This window comes from Akebia trifoliata, chromosome 14, assembly GCF_017979445.1.
Source record: "Akebia trifoliata isolate Shusen 1 chromosome 14, ASM1797944v1, whole genome shotgun sequence".
In the NCBI taxonomy this organism is placed as follows: Eukaryota; Viridiplantae; Streptophyta; class Magnoliopsida; order Ranunculales; family Lardizabalaceae; genus Akebia; species Akebia trifoliata.
In genome coordinates this window covers 4,124,076-4,140,952 of record NC_141388.1, presented here as the reverse complement: position 1 = coordinate 4,140,952, position 16,877 = coordinate 4,124,076, and the positions used below count along the sequence as shown (strand labels likewise).

The following is a 16,877-nucleotide window of genomic DNA, read 5'->3' as shown; positions in this document are numbered from 1 at the left end:
CAAACTTTAAACTCCACTATTAAGTTTCTTAATTATTCTAAAAATGAGGATAAGCTTGAACCTTAATTCAAACCACCCTTTCCTTTCTTTTAGAAATGGAATCACATTATTTTACAAATGAAGAAAGAAAAAAAAAAATCTAGAGATGCTTTGTGAGGAAAAAAAAATACCTTCAGAACATATTAATAATTTTAAATTTAGAGTAATTACTATTTTTATAAGATATTATTCATTCATCGTCGTCACAAAGATTTGCACCAGCTAACAAATTTTGTTTTGTTAAAGGCAGGATCAAGAATTTTATCCCACAAGAGCTATTCTTATATTTTCTTAGTCCGAATACATTTATTTCTAATTTTATCTTTGCACTCGATTTATTAACATGATAATCTTTTGCAATTCCGAACCATTGTGACAAAAATTTACAATTTTTTGAAAAAATCGTGAGTAAATCATGATTTTAATATTTGTCGATAAAATCACGTGTTGTAGTATGTGGTTAATATTGAATGGAACATGTATATAGAGAAAATAGGCAGATGCCGGAATGGAGAGAGGGGAGTGTTGTATTCCGAATGAAACGGAACGAAACGACGGCATCTGTTTTTGGAATTGTTGGGGACAATTAATAGATTAGGGGTGCAGGGGCAACGCCCCCGATACGGTATAATAGTATTATTGAAAATTTTTAATACCTATTGTACGGTTGGTGCTTATATAAATTCATATGATGTAACCCTAATTTGATATAGTGAAAATTCAGCTCATCGTTCTTGTGGATGTAGGCACACTGTCGAATCACATTAATTTTGTGTGTTTTTATTTCTTTCTTATTTTTTTTCTCTTTCCATATTATTCGTCATAATTGCCCTGTGTAACACAACATCACGATTAGTCGAATTATGATTTATTATTTTTTATTTTATGTAATTTCATTTGTAAAGATCCTGAGCTAAGCAATGATCCATGTGTAGGCAGACGTGCGGTCATGTCTACTTGAAAAGTCAACAAAATTTTATTGCCTTCTAGTTAGAATCTGAGAGAGGAGATAAGAAGCCCCAATAACAAAGACTTTGTTACTAAGTCACAGACTCGAGCCCAACTGCTCAAGCCTCCCGTGAGTCAAACCAAAGAGGATGAGAAGAGAAAATTATCACATGAGACTCACGTGTTTCTTTTCAAACAACTTCATGATCATCCCTTTAATCATCCTTTCTCGTGCAAAATCATGACTTTTTTTAAAAACAGAGATGGGCTTTGCTATAATAATGAATAAACACCAAATGGGGTCTCTACTGTCTACTAAGATTGTTTTTTTTTTTTGAGAATTATTGGGCCCACTAGCCCAAGACTTTTTTGATCTACTAATCAAAAGTTAGCTTGATTGATGGTTTCTAGCCATTGGATTTGAGTATCTTTTCACGGCGAGGTTCAAGGATAAAAACACATGATCATGATCACTAATTCTTGACCCTTGGATTGGAAATAAGAGCACCATTGTTTGTAAATATGTTAACATGTGTTGGGACCCTAGTGGGTCAACTTCATCAATGGATGAAACCTACACTACGTCTACATTTTATGAGCTTAGCTACAGATAAGATAAAATGAGAAATAGATGCATTGGAGAAATTTGAGGTGCAGATCCAATAAATAAACTAAGAGAAATCCGATTGAGATGGTTTAAGTACATTAATCGAAAATCGGTTAGAGATCCTAATAGAAGGAATAAACAAGTTGAATGTTCTAACAGTGTGACAGAAAGACTCGAAATAACATGGATTAAAATAATAAAAATAGCAGAAGATTTGATTTGTTTTGCCAACGCCAAATCTTTATATAAATATATGACTGCGACGATATCACGATAATGATATGTCTTATCCCAATGGGTTGTTTTTAGGTATAATAATTGAGCTTCACAATCTTCAAAACAATAATAAAAATTCCAATCGAAAAGCATCCAATAGCGTTTCTTTTTTTGTTGATGAGCTGGCGAAAGATGAAACACCATGTAATAAAAGAGGAAAAGGGGTCTTATTCCTCTAATAAAAACAAGAAAACAGAGAAGAAAATGAGATAAAATTGATCCCAATTAATGGATTATTGTTTAGACGAGTATGAGAAGGCATTTGGCTGTAGTATTAGTCCTGTTCAGCTCCACACACACAAACCTCCTCAACCCTTCATCCCTTTCTGTCTCTTATAAGTAAGCCAAGCTGAATATTTGCCTAATAAGATTTCTTTAATTCATGCACAGGATTAGCTTCACTTACTTTATGGGAAATATGCTCTAAGATCCGTAATTTCCTGATCGTTAGAAGGTCTAACGACAACAAATATTAATAAATAAATATTTTAAAAGCAAGATTGATAGTTAAAGGGTAGAAGAACATCCAATGACGCGCATTAAGATTATAAATGACGGTTCATTTGTTTGCATATCGTCTAGGGCTCAATAATTCAAGCAAATAATATTGCAAGTCAATAATAGGTAAAGACAATTGTTGAGAATTACTGGGCCTTATTTGGATGCAGAAATCTTATGTCTGTGAAAAGGAAACCAATAATTTTTTATATTTTTAAGTTTGAGTTCGTTTGCACCATTATTGGATGTTAGCTGCCAAACAAGGGCAAAAGAAAACGTGGATAACCCATGATACCACCTACCTAAAATCACGACAGAAAAAAGCTTAGCTTGGCGCAGCTATGCTTTCATGGTTTCCTCTCTCTTTGAATCAATGTTTAAGAATTTCCAATGGGCTGTCGATCCTCCGATAACTGTTTTAGAAATGCTTCCTGAGATCTAGAAAAAGCTTCCAGAAACTATTGAGGCATTTCATGATATTAACAACTAAATAATCGGTTTTGGATGTGTGACAGAGGGAGACAATATGGCTGAGATATCCCCACAAACAATACAGGTTATTTTCATAATTAATTAAGAAATGAGACATTTTCATTCTTAAATCTTGAAAAAAAAAATTGTGTGTGTGGCGATTGGAGGGGGAGTTTTAACATTTGATAATAGTAAAGAAAATACATCCAGAAAAACCGTAAAACACGAGACCATATGAACTCATTTTTCATTTACAGCACAAAATTACAATATCCTCACTAAGTATATTACATCAATGATCATCGCATGTATTACAGTATGAAAGTTGAAAGCTGAAAAAACTGTTTAAAAGAAATCTAAGTGCAGGTCCACTATACCTCTGAGTTCTCTACATGTGGCTCCGGTCTCTGCACAAGTATGAATGTAAACAAAATGAGCTTTAACTAAGCCTACTTTGTATATGCACCATTCCCTAATTGATGTATCTCAAAACTGTCAGGTTACAAAACTGTTCCCAAATGATTCTCTTCAGAAAAGAATCAGTTGAGCTTTATATATCTCAACCTCAAGTTAGAAGCTGGCCACCTTGTTTCTTGAGTATCCTTCCCTAATAAGGCCCCAATTTTTCAATAGAGGATGCTGTTCAAAGGAACAGTCAGTCAAGCTTGATACCCCTTTTCCTTGCTGCTTCAATAACCACACTCGTTTTTCCCGTCATCTTAGAATGGTTGTAATAGGATTTCCATAGTTTAATTGAAAACGGATATGCTATTGTAGCTTCGTGATAGAAGCTCTCAGAAATAACCAGGCATTCTATTTTATCACTCACCATACTGGCCACTTCTACCCATGTTTGCTCCGATGCTACTGGGAAAGCCCGATAGATGGAATTAAAGAGGAGTGAACTTGCCCAATACACAGCACTAGCAGAGGCAACACTATTGGAGTTAAATTCTCGGGTTATCAACTGACAAACGGACAAAGCAAACCGATAGTTGGCTGGAAACATCTCCATAAGAGCCTCAACAAAATCAACCAGATCCTTGAGTTCGCCGAACCTTTCGGGCAAAAGAGATGGACCAAACCATGCTTCGAGGACTGAATTGATGAGAGAGTAATCAGAAGAAACCGAACCAAATATATTGTTAAGCAACTGTCGGACTCTTGGCTTTCTTAGTCCTTGGTAAAATTTTCTAGACAATGGCTCAGAGAGAGGTGAAAACCGAGTATCAACTAAATAACTATTAAGAAGGTTCATTATTGGTGCATCGTCCTCGGTTGGTTCTGACAAATCGGAGAGAACAAACACGGCATGTTCTCTCACACAATGGTTAAAATCCTCAGGAGTGGCTACCTTCAGTGCATTATCAATCGCCAGGCGAGCTCCAACCTGATCATTCTGCAAGTGTTTATGGAGAGAGAGATTGAGCAACCCAAATACCTTGTCCTTTGGATTAGAAGCATCGCAAGCACCTGGATTTGGAGATGAAGGAGCTTCTGATGAACCACATAAGCCATTATCCTCACTGATATCTAACGTGTCACTCTGAGGACAATCAACTTTCCAAACAGATTGAAACCAGCGAAGCATTAGTTGTTTTGTAAAATCGATTTCCCCGTTCTCCAGGGCACATTGGGCATATTGGTTCCAGATGCACTGAATTCCAGGGATTTCCCTAGGCCAGTTACGCAGGGCATCTTCGAACCCTTCAAAACCCAAATGCCCAGAACAATTTCTATGCAACCGAGCTGATGTTAGAACAAGTTCCAAGCATGTTGGGTAAAGTTTAATGTATTTTTCCAACAAAATCTTACTGCATTCTACACTCTCAAGCACTGCTACACAACGAAAATGGCTCACGGCCAGGAGGTGTGCCATTCTAGGAGTAGTTTGCCCTTCATATGAGCCACCATTAATGCCTAAAGAAACTGAATCTACACCCATTTCTATCAGTTCTACAACCCTAAGCTTTTCATCATCTGTTAGTTGAACTGGAAGCCATTCTATTGCAGACGGGAATTCTTTCTCAAACTGAAACTGTTTTACCACTGCATCAGGCAGTTTCCTGTACATCACAAAGTACACACAACAAACCCAGAAGATACATTTGTCGGATACTGTTAAGCATGTGAGGATATCCGAGAGTAACACGGAACTGTGGTCAGCAACATCTGTTGCAGTCAGGTTTAAGAGTCCATATATTTTTTGGATAGCCTTACCTATACCCCCCGACATATACAAACAATCCATCATCTGCAATAACAGGTCCAAGATGCATGCACTAGCATGCACCTTATCCCTGTCAGGGGCAGATGAATGCCGGCAAAGTGCCGACAGTGCAGTATCGTATGCTACCAACCGACCATCAAGCTGCACCCGACTGTTGATGAACATAAGCCAGAGCTCATACGAACCTTCATTATTGTTGATCTGAGAAAAAGATATGGTGTTGCAATACACAGTTCACATTTCAGTTCTCCAATAAAAAGATAAGCTAAGAGAATAAATCAGATGCAAGTTCTTCCATGAAACAGAACCCGTCCAAATAAAAGCAGCAAAATTCAAGACAAGGGGAGCGAAAGTTTCCTATGCACAACCAACATGGTACTGCAATTATATATTCCCTGGCAGTGGCCCATCCAGTATTCTATTTATAATTTAGAAAAATAAAAAACAAAGAAACCAAATTTCTTCATCCTCTTTTTTCTTTGTTTGTACCCATGAACTCACAGTCACATCCTAGAGCACCCTCCAACTGAGATGCACACCCAACTGACAAAACACATCCGCACTTTTTTGCTATCATGCTCGAATTTCCACGAGTGATTATCCAGAAATACTGTTCCCTACAGTCTACCATACTAAGCTTATGATTTGTGATTGTTTACTGTAGGCATGAATTAATCGTATTTTTATTTTTCAGTAAAATTGAAACCTACATATCAGAAGTTTTTACAGCATCAACAACGATGGAGGGACAACCAACAGAGTCCATCCACTACAGTTCCAACCACAGCCATCTTCAACTGATTTGAACCCAAATAGACCTTATCTAATATAAATGCAGAATCTAATCTCTCGTCTAGGACCAAAGTACCATGTAGCTCAAATCTCCACCTGACAATTTTTATTTATTTTTATTTTTATTTTTTCTTGGGTGTGTGTGTGAATGCAACAGGGTGCTGCCACCCCCTTTGGAAGTGGGTCTATTCCCTGCGGGAAACACCCAGCCCCCAAAAACAGGAGTATCGGGTTACATCATGGGTGGGGAGACTCGATCTCACAATCCTTGGGAGAACACTCTACAAATATCAACATTGGAATCTGGCCGACAGAGGATTTCTTCTTACAAGCTACATCTAAAACATACGTGAATCAATATTTAGATTTGTTATGATATTGCCCGTGCATTCCCTAACCACAAACAAAGTATAGTCGTATATACATATTATGTCAGTTTGTATGCATGTATCAATGGATGGATGTACTTATGATTTAGTTTTCATAAGAGGATTGGGATTTCAATCACGTAGAAGCTGTAATGCCAAATTACTCCCAAGGAAATTATCAAACATATGAATGAATTCAAAAGGCTAATAACAAGAAGTTGACAACAACATAACTAAAAAGTGAGCAAGGGAATCATTAAAAAGTATATTAGAATCTAGATAATATACTTTTTAAAATGTCAATCCTGATTCACCTTCAATATAAGAGAAGGGCAAATAGAAGCGTACCGCATGGGAAAACATGTCATCCTTCCCAATGGTCTTCTCATTCCTGTAGTAAATATGCAGATAAACAATCCAGAGGGCTACAGATGTTGGATTTTCCTCAAGAGCTCGGGACAGTATGGACAGAGCCTGCAATACAATCCCAAAAGACATGATAAGACACATAAACAGAAAAGGCTGGAGATCAAATAAATAATCACTTAACAGTCTTACACAAAGTAATGCCAAAACATACACATTGCGTTGCAGTTACTACTCTATATGATAAAGTTACCAAAAATCACCTTTGGCCTCCCCTCTAGTTTATTGAAATCTTCAATAGAACGAAGAGCCAGGTCCAAGGATTGTTCCAGATCAGTCAAACCATTCTGGAGTTGTTTCTGGGAAAACCATGCAAGGAGGAAGTTAGAACCTAAGGCCCCAACAGTAAAAAAAAAAATTATTCCACACTGGAACATGGTTCAGCATACGCCGTTAACAAGTTCTCTAGCATAAAATTTCCTTTATGGACTTGACTGGGAGAAAAACAAACAAGACCAGAAAGAAGAATGTGAATATTTGGCCGGAAAGAGCCTGTGAAACTATATTACTTTGAACTTGAAGTAAGAAGCGCATCAAAGTTCAATGAAGCTCTAGATCTTAGTCATATGTGGGGAAGGAGACATGAACATGAAGTTTACACACTAAATTATCTAAATGCAAGCCAGTTGTTATTTAGCCATGAAGTGAAACAAAAACAAATGCAAAAAATGAATGAAAGAATAGTTCTGTCAAAAGATAGTTTTAGGTACCAAGACAAAATGAGAAAAATACATCTGAAATAAAGAGACTAGGTGAAAAGACCTGACAGTTAATAATTAAATAAGAGATTTGTAGCCATATGGAATCTATTTTCCAAGTAATCCGTCTGTACCATCTATCATTAGAAGTACATCCTCTAAATATACGTTTAACAAGTATTTTTAATCGGTGGAAAAAAGACTGTTAACTGAATCCCAGGATTCGTATTCATGGTATCCTAAACAAAATGTACTAACAATGGGCTAGAATGATACCAAAAATTGTATGATGTGCATGTGCTTAATATGGAGGAGCATGGATGGGCTATAAAAAGCGAATTTGGAATGATATTTTGACAAACCATTGAGCCATCTTGAATCTGAAAATGCAAAGATTGTCTGTTCCAACCCCCTTGGCCCTTAATATGACAATCACTACCGCAAAAGGAAGGCACATCTGAAAGTAGATTTCTCTGAATAGAGAAAGGAACTGCAAAGGAAGTGCTGAAACCCTCTTGCCAGTATCGACCAATACTCTCAGAAAGGATAGATCCAGAAGTGTGCAAATCAGCTTTGAGAAGATCTAAGCCAACAAGATATGTTGGTGGAGCTGACATGGTATAGCGCTGGAGATACTGAGAAAACTTGCCTGCACCAGCAAAATTTTCAATATGTGATGATGGTCCAACCTCACAATCAGCAGAAGCAAAATATGAAAACCAGATTTCCCAGAATTCCCGTGATTGAATCCATACCAGCAGTTGTAGAAGGATCATGCCGCTTTATATTTCTTCTAGAATAGTCTTTAACATGTTGCCACAAACATTCTGCGTCATTGCATTTTCCACGGAGCTCAAACATGCAAACTGGCCAATATGGATCAATTGAAAGATCACAAGCATTAAAGTCCATTTCTCCCATATCTAAACCTCTTAGGGAGTCTTCAGTTAGATGTGACCTGAGAAACCCATGGAGGAATGTGTAAGAGCTGATATTGCAGTCATCATGCGAAGTATCGCATGTGCATTTTTCCTGAGTTCTAGGCTGGAGTCTTTTAAAGTTTATTGAGCATGCAAGCCTTGTATGACTAAAAACAATCCCAAGAACTGAGGAAGGTAAGGAGGAAACAGGCGCAGTTGGTCTACAAGCTTCAGTTAGCGAAGAACCACTTTCCTCAGGATCAGCAGTCCCATGAGACCCATAATCAGACAAACACTTATCACCAACAGCTGGATTGTAGACCTGGATAGAAAGCTGGCAAATACTTTTTCCCAGTCCATCAGTACCTGATTAAAAAGGGAGAAAAAGTTACTTGTGAAAATATATAGAATGTTCCACCAAAAAAAAAAAAGCATGCTCGTTTTTATTTGAAGATATGAGTGTAATTTATATCAAGGAAAATGAACATTAGTTTTATCCCCATCTTACAAATTGCAACCAATCTGAAAAATAAGTCTTCAAAGAAGACCACCTTGAACTCCTCAAACAACTTATTACACCAAACGCATATGCTAACAATAATTTACTCAACCAATTGCTCATTCCCTTTGAACAGTCTGGAGTCTCTCCTTCCAAAGGCCCCAACACACAACAAAAGGTAATTGATGCCATAGAATCTTCACTCTTTCTTGAAAGGCTCGAACTTGCCGACTCTCCAAACAACGAAATAATCAGTAAAGGGAAACATAGAGAAAATTGATACGGCAACATGAAATGAGACCACACATGCAACATCCCTATGGATTAGGATGTGATTAACTGACTCACGAAGTAATAATTTAAAATGATCTGTGACCTCATCTCCAAAATATTCAACACAGATATCAATTAAAAAATAAAAAAAATATTATATTACAGCCAGAAAAGACTGGTGAAAAGATGAAATACCTTCAACATCAGAAACTTGTTTTTGCTCCGCCTGGATGGATGGCTGATTTCCCATATCCATATGAAACTCCTTGTTTCCAGCAAGACTTTCAACACATTTATCAACAGTATGTGCCCCACTGTAACGTAGATGACAGTCCCTTGAGTCAGTTTTCTTTCCAAGTCGTGCAACCAGTTTAGATCTTAAGGATGCTTCAAGAAGTGCATAATCCCGGGCATTATCAGTCAAAGACTTCCTTTCGGGATTATCATTGACGTTCATTTCTCCTTCTTCAAAATTTTCCTCTCTTTCACATAATAGCCTAGATTGAACAGTTCTATGGTCAAATTGTTCATCTTCATCTGCAGACATATTGGTGTGATTCGAAGGAGTACTGACTCTGTGCAAAGCATTATTTTCATTATGAAGCAATAATTCAGATGCACTAGCATTTGGTTCACTGCACTGTTCGGAAGCTAAATTGCGCCCATTCATTGTTCGATAAGAAGTATTGGCTACAGCATCATTTGTATGTTGAGTGTTTGAATCAGGACCCAGCTGATTAAAAACATCAGGTTCAGCATGCATTTGATGGCTTAAGGAGGGTAATAGATTGGCATCGGCTTCAAGAACAATGTTTAAGGAATCCAATCCAGTTTCTGTATCTTTATGCCAACCAGATGACCACAAAGAACTGGAATCCTCCGTTATAAAATGTTGAACTTGGGCTGAAAGCAATTCTCTTCTTCGATATAGCTGAGTGCATCTAGCATTAGCCTCGAACAAAGCTCTCTGGGCTGTACGATAAGCTTTCAGTGCATTCTGTTCTTCCATCTCACACCTGCGCCTTTCCTCTTGTGCTTCTTCCAAATCTTTGTCATACATTTCCTCCAATTTCATTAAAGTCTGTAAATCAACACTTTGATGTCCGGCAAGGTTCAGCGGACCCGAACGATTCAAGAGGCTTGTATTGATTGGAGATGCATTGCTCTTAGCATAAAGAAGCCATTTAGTCAGCAAAATGCAAATAAAAATCACAAAAACAAAGATAACAAAAACAGAGCACTTGGACTTACATTTGAAGTCTCGAACTTGTTCTCTGGAACTTGGACTGAGCACTTCTCAAATATGTTGTCGGATGAAGGCCCAAGTATTCTATCACTAGGTATAACTTCATTGCACTCGCTTCTTTTCTCTACATTATGGTGTTGTGTTGCTTTATTCAGAGAAGAAGAAGAAGAAGAATGAGGACCTCCAAAAGTGCTACGAAGCTTTGAACCATCAGTGTTCTGAAAAATTCAAAAGCATAAAATGATTAGCATGACATACTGGATACTATTGGACAACATCATTTGAACAAATTCAACTAAAAACTAACTAGTTTGACAATACTATCAATGCTAATCATGGCAATAATGAATCTTGAGTAAAAGTCACTTCAAACCTAAGAAAGTTTTTATAATAAAAAAAAAAATAAGCTACTACAAGATTTTGGCACCCACTGCATCTATTATTATTATTTTTTTTTTTTTTTTTATATATAAGTAAAATTTTAGCATTAACTGCATTGCAAGAATATAGATGTGGTTATGGGCAATTAGTAAGCACTCCAGTAAAGTTTGTGCAACTGCCCTCTAGTATCGCCTCAATCAGTGAAGCAGTGTCGAACAAACACAATTTACATGGGTAAAAAGCGATAGGGCGCAATAACAGCCACCAGAGGACAAGGCTTCACAAGAAAGTTCTCTCTGGCATTGTCACAACAGTGGCACAGATTTAAGGCACCTAATGAATTCGTAAATATCAAGCTGTGGTCTGAACAGACATGCAGCACAAAACCACATTGTATAGAGTAGTCAGCAAGCAAATCAATTTTCAATTATCAGTGGATTTATTGATACAAAAAAAAAAAAAAAAGGAATTGTCTACTTCGAGCGCTGATATGGCATAATTGTTAATAGACTGACACTTAGTTGTGGAAACATGAAAATTGTCTTAAAAGAAAAAGGGAATCTTGTCCTAAAAGACCAATTTCTTCAAGGGAAGAATTGTATACACGAACCTGAATAACAGAACTTCCATCAATCTTCTTCTGTTAACTTTCTAAGAATGCAACATAGACTGCCTCAGATACTAAGTTATATCAGATCAGTTGAGGTCAATCTTCTTCTGTTACCTTTCTAAAAGGAATTTTTTCTAAAAATTCAAAAAGAGTTATATATATCCAATGAAGAAAGTTTTGAATACAGGAAACAGTTCGATGGTCCCGATATCCTGCATGTGGCACAGTCATCATGCCACCATATCATCACCTTCAAAGCCTGATCGCAAGTGGGGTCGACTGGCATTATGCCACTAATGCGATGAAAAAAGATCTTTTATTTTTATTTTACAAACAAAATAATACCATACAAAGTTGATAATAAAAGAAAAGGAACATAGAATTAGAATGAAGTTTCCAACTATCTAGAATGAATATAGTCTTTAGTATGTCCCAATAGCAGATTGAAAGAATCCTATCCTAAAAATATTGAATACAGTTACAACCCTGTAGTTAAAAATAAAAGCCCATACCAACACAACTCACCGAATTCTTTGGTGAAGGAATCTTGAGCTGACATGCAGCTCCATCATCTGCTCTGGGTGTCATCTGCGCCAACTGTAAGGTTTGATTCAACACTGTAGAAGGATCTGCCAGCTTAGTACCCTTGTCAGCGCCTGATATGCTACAATTCCCCTGCTTATTAGGCAATCTTGAATTCGTTTCAAGACGAGATACAGAAGATTCACCATCTTTCACTCCAGCAAGTATATGTCCAGGTGAAACACCCATCTTTCTGTCTGTTTTTCCTATTTGAAAATCAGTGCTCAGATCTGTTGCGTCTAGAGGAATTTCTTTAGTGGATTGACTGTGAGACATCAGAATTTTGTCCTTATGCACGATATTTTCTGGAAGTGGCCCTTTTAACTTGGGTATAGACTTTGTGGCAGGTACAAGCATTTGTCGTTGGCCATAATTTAGCTTGCTCTGGTAAGGTTCATCGAGTTTTAATCGTTTCTTTTCTGGCTGACTGGAAACTAATTGTAAAGTTTTATCAGAGGCTGGCCTGCTCTTCTTAGCTGCACCATTGTTTAAATTGAAGCCATTATAATCGTTTAATGAACCTGAAATTATTTTTTTGCTCTGATGAATCTTCAATTGATTTTCTCGTATTGCAATCTGCTGGCGTAAGCTCTCCAGCTTGCTATTGTTCATACTCACAGCTTGGTTAAATACATGATCTTGGCCTGCATACGTCTTATTAACGAGATCAGAATTGCAAATGGGGGATGCTTTCTCAGCTGATACAGGTTCTGAACCCCTAGAATTGGTTCCATGCATTTTGGTAATGGACGAAAAATATCTGCTATTTAAAGGGACTTTCTTTGGCATCCTTTTCATCTGATTATTTGCATTTTGTCGAGAGTTTTCTGATTCTAGATGGGATGAAGCAGATGGTCTTTTAAACCCATCAACTCCAAGTGTGTTTTCTTTCCTTTCCAAAGTTCTTTCTGTTTTGTACTCTTCAGGGTCACTTCCACTGTCATCATCTGAGAAACTTATCACAAGGTTATTGTTTGGTACTGAAGGCGCATACCAACCAGGATTGTAGTGATTACCAGGTTTAGATTGCACTAGATTCTTCTCAAAGTGCTTACTGTAGTTCTGTTTTACAGATGTCTTGAGCTGCATATCACCAGAGCTTGCAGGGCCATATGCAGCAACACGTTTCCCTGTGAATTGGGGGGGATACTCAGGAAGCTACTAACATATACGGTTTCACTAATATATAAAGCAGAGGCCTATCTGTTGCTCAAATAAATAATAAGTAGTAAAGCTACAAGAAAGTGACCATAAAAGATTTAGAAAACCTAAGTTAAACATGTACGTATAAGCGAGAGATATTACATTACGGCAGAAACTTTTCCCATCTAAATGTTCCTTTTCACATAACCAATGCAAGAAACTCCTCATTACAGGGGCTCAAACATATAGGCAGCCTAATAAATCACAAGTATCGTTAACCATAATGTAACATGAGCAACCAAAAAAAGATTTGAATTCTTGACACATGAGTTATCTAGTACTAACCCGATAAAGAATATACTCAAAACTCGCACTTTGATGGGCTATGATATGCATGTGCTACTTATTCTTAAACAACAAGTGTTTGTTCTATCACCTTTTTGGGTAAGTGGCCTTGGAGATTTGACCTCAATCATGGTAATTTGAGGAGAAGGGTCACTGCATCAAAGTTCGGAGTAAGTCCTTTGGTTGGTAAAGTGGTTTATCTCACCTCTCATATGGATGTGGTGTTTGAAAAGGGAAATCTCCCAGTGTTTCGAGAGAAGATTTTGTTCAGAGTTGGTATGGGAACCAATGTGAGATTCTAGGAAGACCGTTGTTGTGGGGCCAGGCCTCTCAAGGATCAATTTCCAGAGTTATTTGCAATATCCACAAAGACAGATTCCCCCATTTCTTCCTGTCAAAAATTAAAAAAGAATCCCCCATTTCTAGCTTCATTGCCAGATCAGGCTCAAAGCTTAATTGGGATTTTGGCCTCAAACGACCTTTTAATGATTGGGAAAATGGAAATATTTCGGTGAATTTCATTGAAATATGTCATATTTAATACTATACATTAAGCACATTTTCTCTTAGCTGTGAGCATTGATGCTGCAAACGGCATGGCCAATAGCCTCGTTATTATTGTCAAATTGGAGACCAGCTCTTCTATAAAGCTTGCTTATGAGATTTTAGTTCAATTGATACTCAAATGAGGGTACATGCAGTTATGGCATTCATAATAACAAGCACGAAGAATTGAAACAAAGAGGATTCCAAAGCATGAGATAGTGAGATTGTAAAAGGAAGAAGAAAAGTAGCTACAACTTCCAACCCAGAAGATGAAAGCTTACGTATAATGTGTTTTCAGCATTAAAAATAGGATTGGTATCTGTTGATTCACGAAAAATGATTCAAGAAAACACATGATCCCGATCATCTAAGCTTGTAATCAACAACTGGGACTTATCTTCGAGATAAGTACTAATGGGATATGTATAAATCCTGACTGTTCGATTTCGCGCTTCCATGGTTGGGTAAGGCTAATAAGACTTACCCATATTGGAACTTTGAGTTTTTTCGTTCCCCGAAGCAACACTAGGTTCGACTGGTGGTGTTGTGGTACCAGTTGACTGTGCAGCAGAACTAGTATGGACTTCCTGTACAAGAAGAACAACAAATTCACTTGACCAAACAAAACTGTGAGAGTAAAATAAGGTATAGAAAATTGCCCAAAAATGTCACAATTAGGAAGATAAAAAAATTAAAAAAAAAAATCGAAACCAAACGAGACAGATCCGAAAGATAGAACATTAGCATCTTCATAATCGTCATCGGGGCCTTCTCCCAAAGAGTTGGGGTCGGCTAGACGAATACTGCTTCTCCGCAAATAAGCTAACAAAATAAATAGACTAATAATGACAGAATAAGGCGAATAACAAATCCTTAAAACCACAAAAAATTGAAGAATATGGAACTAAGATTAAAAAGGCAATCGACAAGATGCAAGAGATATTTCAGCCAAAAAAATTGGGAGAAAACAACGGGAATTGTAAGAACAAGGAGAAAATCCAAGATCCAAGAAACACAATTCAATCGGTAATGGAGATGAAGTGATTAGAAGAAGAAAAAAAATACATCAATTAGGGTTTTGGGAAAAATTACGTCTTCGTCAGAAGTCGATAGCTCGCCTTCTTCTTTAGGTTTTGGGCGGTTCTTTTGAAGCTTGGAATTAGGGTTTCCAGTTGCAGACATGGATGCAACAACTTTCGCTCTCAGCTCTTCGATCTCCTCCATGACCTCGTTCTCTCTATCTTCTCTTTTCTCTCTCTTCTGACCTGTAAAATGGCGGTTGAAGTCTGTCTAGCGAAAGAAATCAAGAATGTGAATGCGGAGCGGCTGCCTTTTAAATGTACACCACGAATTTTTTCAATAAATTACTGATAAGCCCTTTTCTTTTTTGTTATATTACGGATTGCTCACTCTGAGTAATGTACCTCAGCTACACTCATAACTGCCATTGACATCATTCTCATTTTGCAGAGAAGATTATATTTCTGCTCTTTCATCACCTTCTAATTCTTTTCTTGTTAGTTGGTAGGAAGATGCTGACGTAACATTAATTGTTGGTGGAGATGCATGTACTCAATCATAGATGATTTTCATCGAGATACGAGTGAAAGGCATCTATGGTTATGTATGAACCTCCACATCAGCAACGTGAGAATTGATGTCAATTTTAATGTTACTCCAGTACGACTTTGATTGGAAAATGTAAAAAGAAATTTTTCTTGAACTATAATAGTAGTAATGGTGAAATGAGTTGGAGGAGATCGTATAGATTCTTCTTGTATTAATTAATGATATATATATAACTACGATAGAAGTTGTACTAGACTATAATTTGAGATGACGTATAAATAATAAAAATAATGATGAATTGAGTGAGATGCAACAGATCGCAGACTCTTTTCGCATTCCCTGTGTTAATTAACGATATGTATAACTACGAGATAAGTTGCCCTAGACTGTAATTTGAAACAACGTATAGATAATAGAAACAACAATGAAATGAGATATGACATATCGCAAACTTTTTCGTTTTAATTTCTTTTACTTTTTATTAACTAATATGCAAAACTACAAGAGAAGTTGCATCCGACTATAAATTTAAGATAACGTACGGATGATATAAACATACAATGATGAAATGAATTGGAGGTGATTGCATGAATTCTCCCCTATTATTTTCTATCCTATATTTACAAAAATAAATAAATAAAAATTGCCTCAAATTGCAATTGAAGACAACTTTGAAGGATGAGAACATAAAATGATGAAGTGAGATTGACTTCCCTTTGTGAGATGCAATTGATAGGATTAAAAAATAGATTTTTAAACTCGACGTACAATCTGCAACTTGAGAACTACAAGTAGCTCGTCCGTGTATATAACAAATAGTAAGGGGATATATTTTATAAATAGTGCATAAATATTTACTACATATGATTATCATGATTTAGTGGTATATTGAATTAGTCGTTGCTTTGATATCATCCTTACAATCTTTTTTATCTTGAGAAAATTGATTTAATTTTTTTACTAGTATTCATTTTCCTAACTATTTACATTAATTAGTTATGTTAATATAATTTTTTTTTGTGGTAATGCTCGTAGTGTTTAAAAAACAAACGTTTAACCAGACTTACATGCATGCTCTATGAATAGGGTATGAATAAGGAGTATGAACATGGAAATACTTCATATATTTATTGTAACTGCTATAAAAGATGGGCTAACTATATTTATTTGATAATATATTAGAAAAAATAATAATAATTGTAAAAAACTTAGCTATTGGTTAATGATATTTATAATGTCATTGAAAAAAATAAAAATAAAAACAATTTAAAACAGAATTGTCTTTTTTCAAGTTATAATATCAACAATAAATCCAAATAGAATGATGAGTTAAGCTATAGATAAAGCATATGGTGATTTATATAATATGTTCAAAATAAAGAATGCAAGAATTGTGCCTATAAATTAGTA

General features: G+C 36.4%; 1 protein-coding gene across 3 annotated transcripts; it reads right to left on the bottom strand.

Moving 5' to 3' along the window:
- Positions 1-3,072: 3,072 nt before the first annotated feature.
- LOC147385636 (zinc finger C3H1 domain protein) lies at positions 3,073-15,219 on the bottom strand. 3 transcript variants are annotated; one of them, XM_086422080.1, is made up of 10 exons: positions 14,991-15,219; positions 14,383-14,485; positions 11,808-12,994; positions 10,297-10,509; positions 9,241-10,210; positions 8,109-8,639; positions 7,716-8,002; positions 6,859-6,954; positions 6,578-6,703; positions 3,073-5,270 (listed from the first exon to the last, which is right to left on the bottom strand). In XM_086422080.1, exons 1-10 carry the CDS (start codon positions 15,120-15,122, stop codon positions 3,495-3,497), a joined length of 5,421 nt encoding a protein of 1,806 aa, XP_086278206.1. In that variant the 5' UTR covers positions 15,123-15,219; the 3' UTR covers positions 3,073-3,494. The 3 variants fall into 3 exon arrangements, with proteins under 3 accessions (XP_086278206.1, XP_086278208.1, XP_086278207.1); XM_086422082.1 differs by having other exon boundaries at positions 14,180-14,485; positions 14,991-15,038; XM_086422081.1 differs by lacking the exon at positions 6,859-6,954.
- Positions 15,220-16,877: the final 1,658 nt, after the last annotated feature.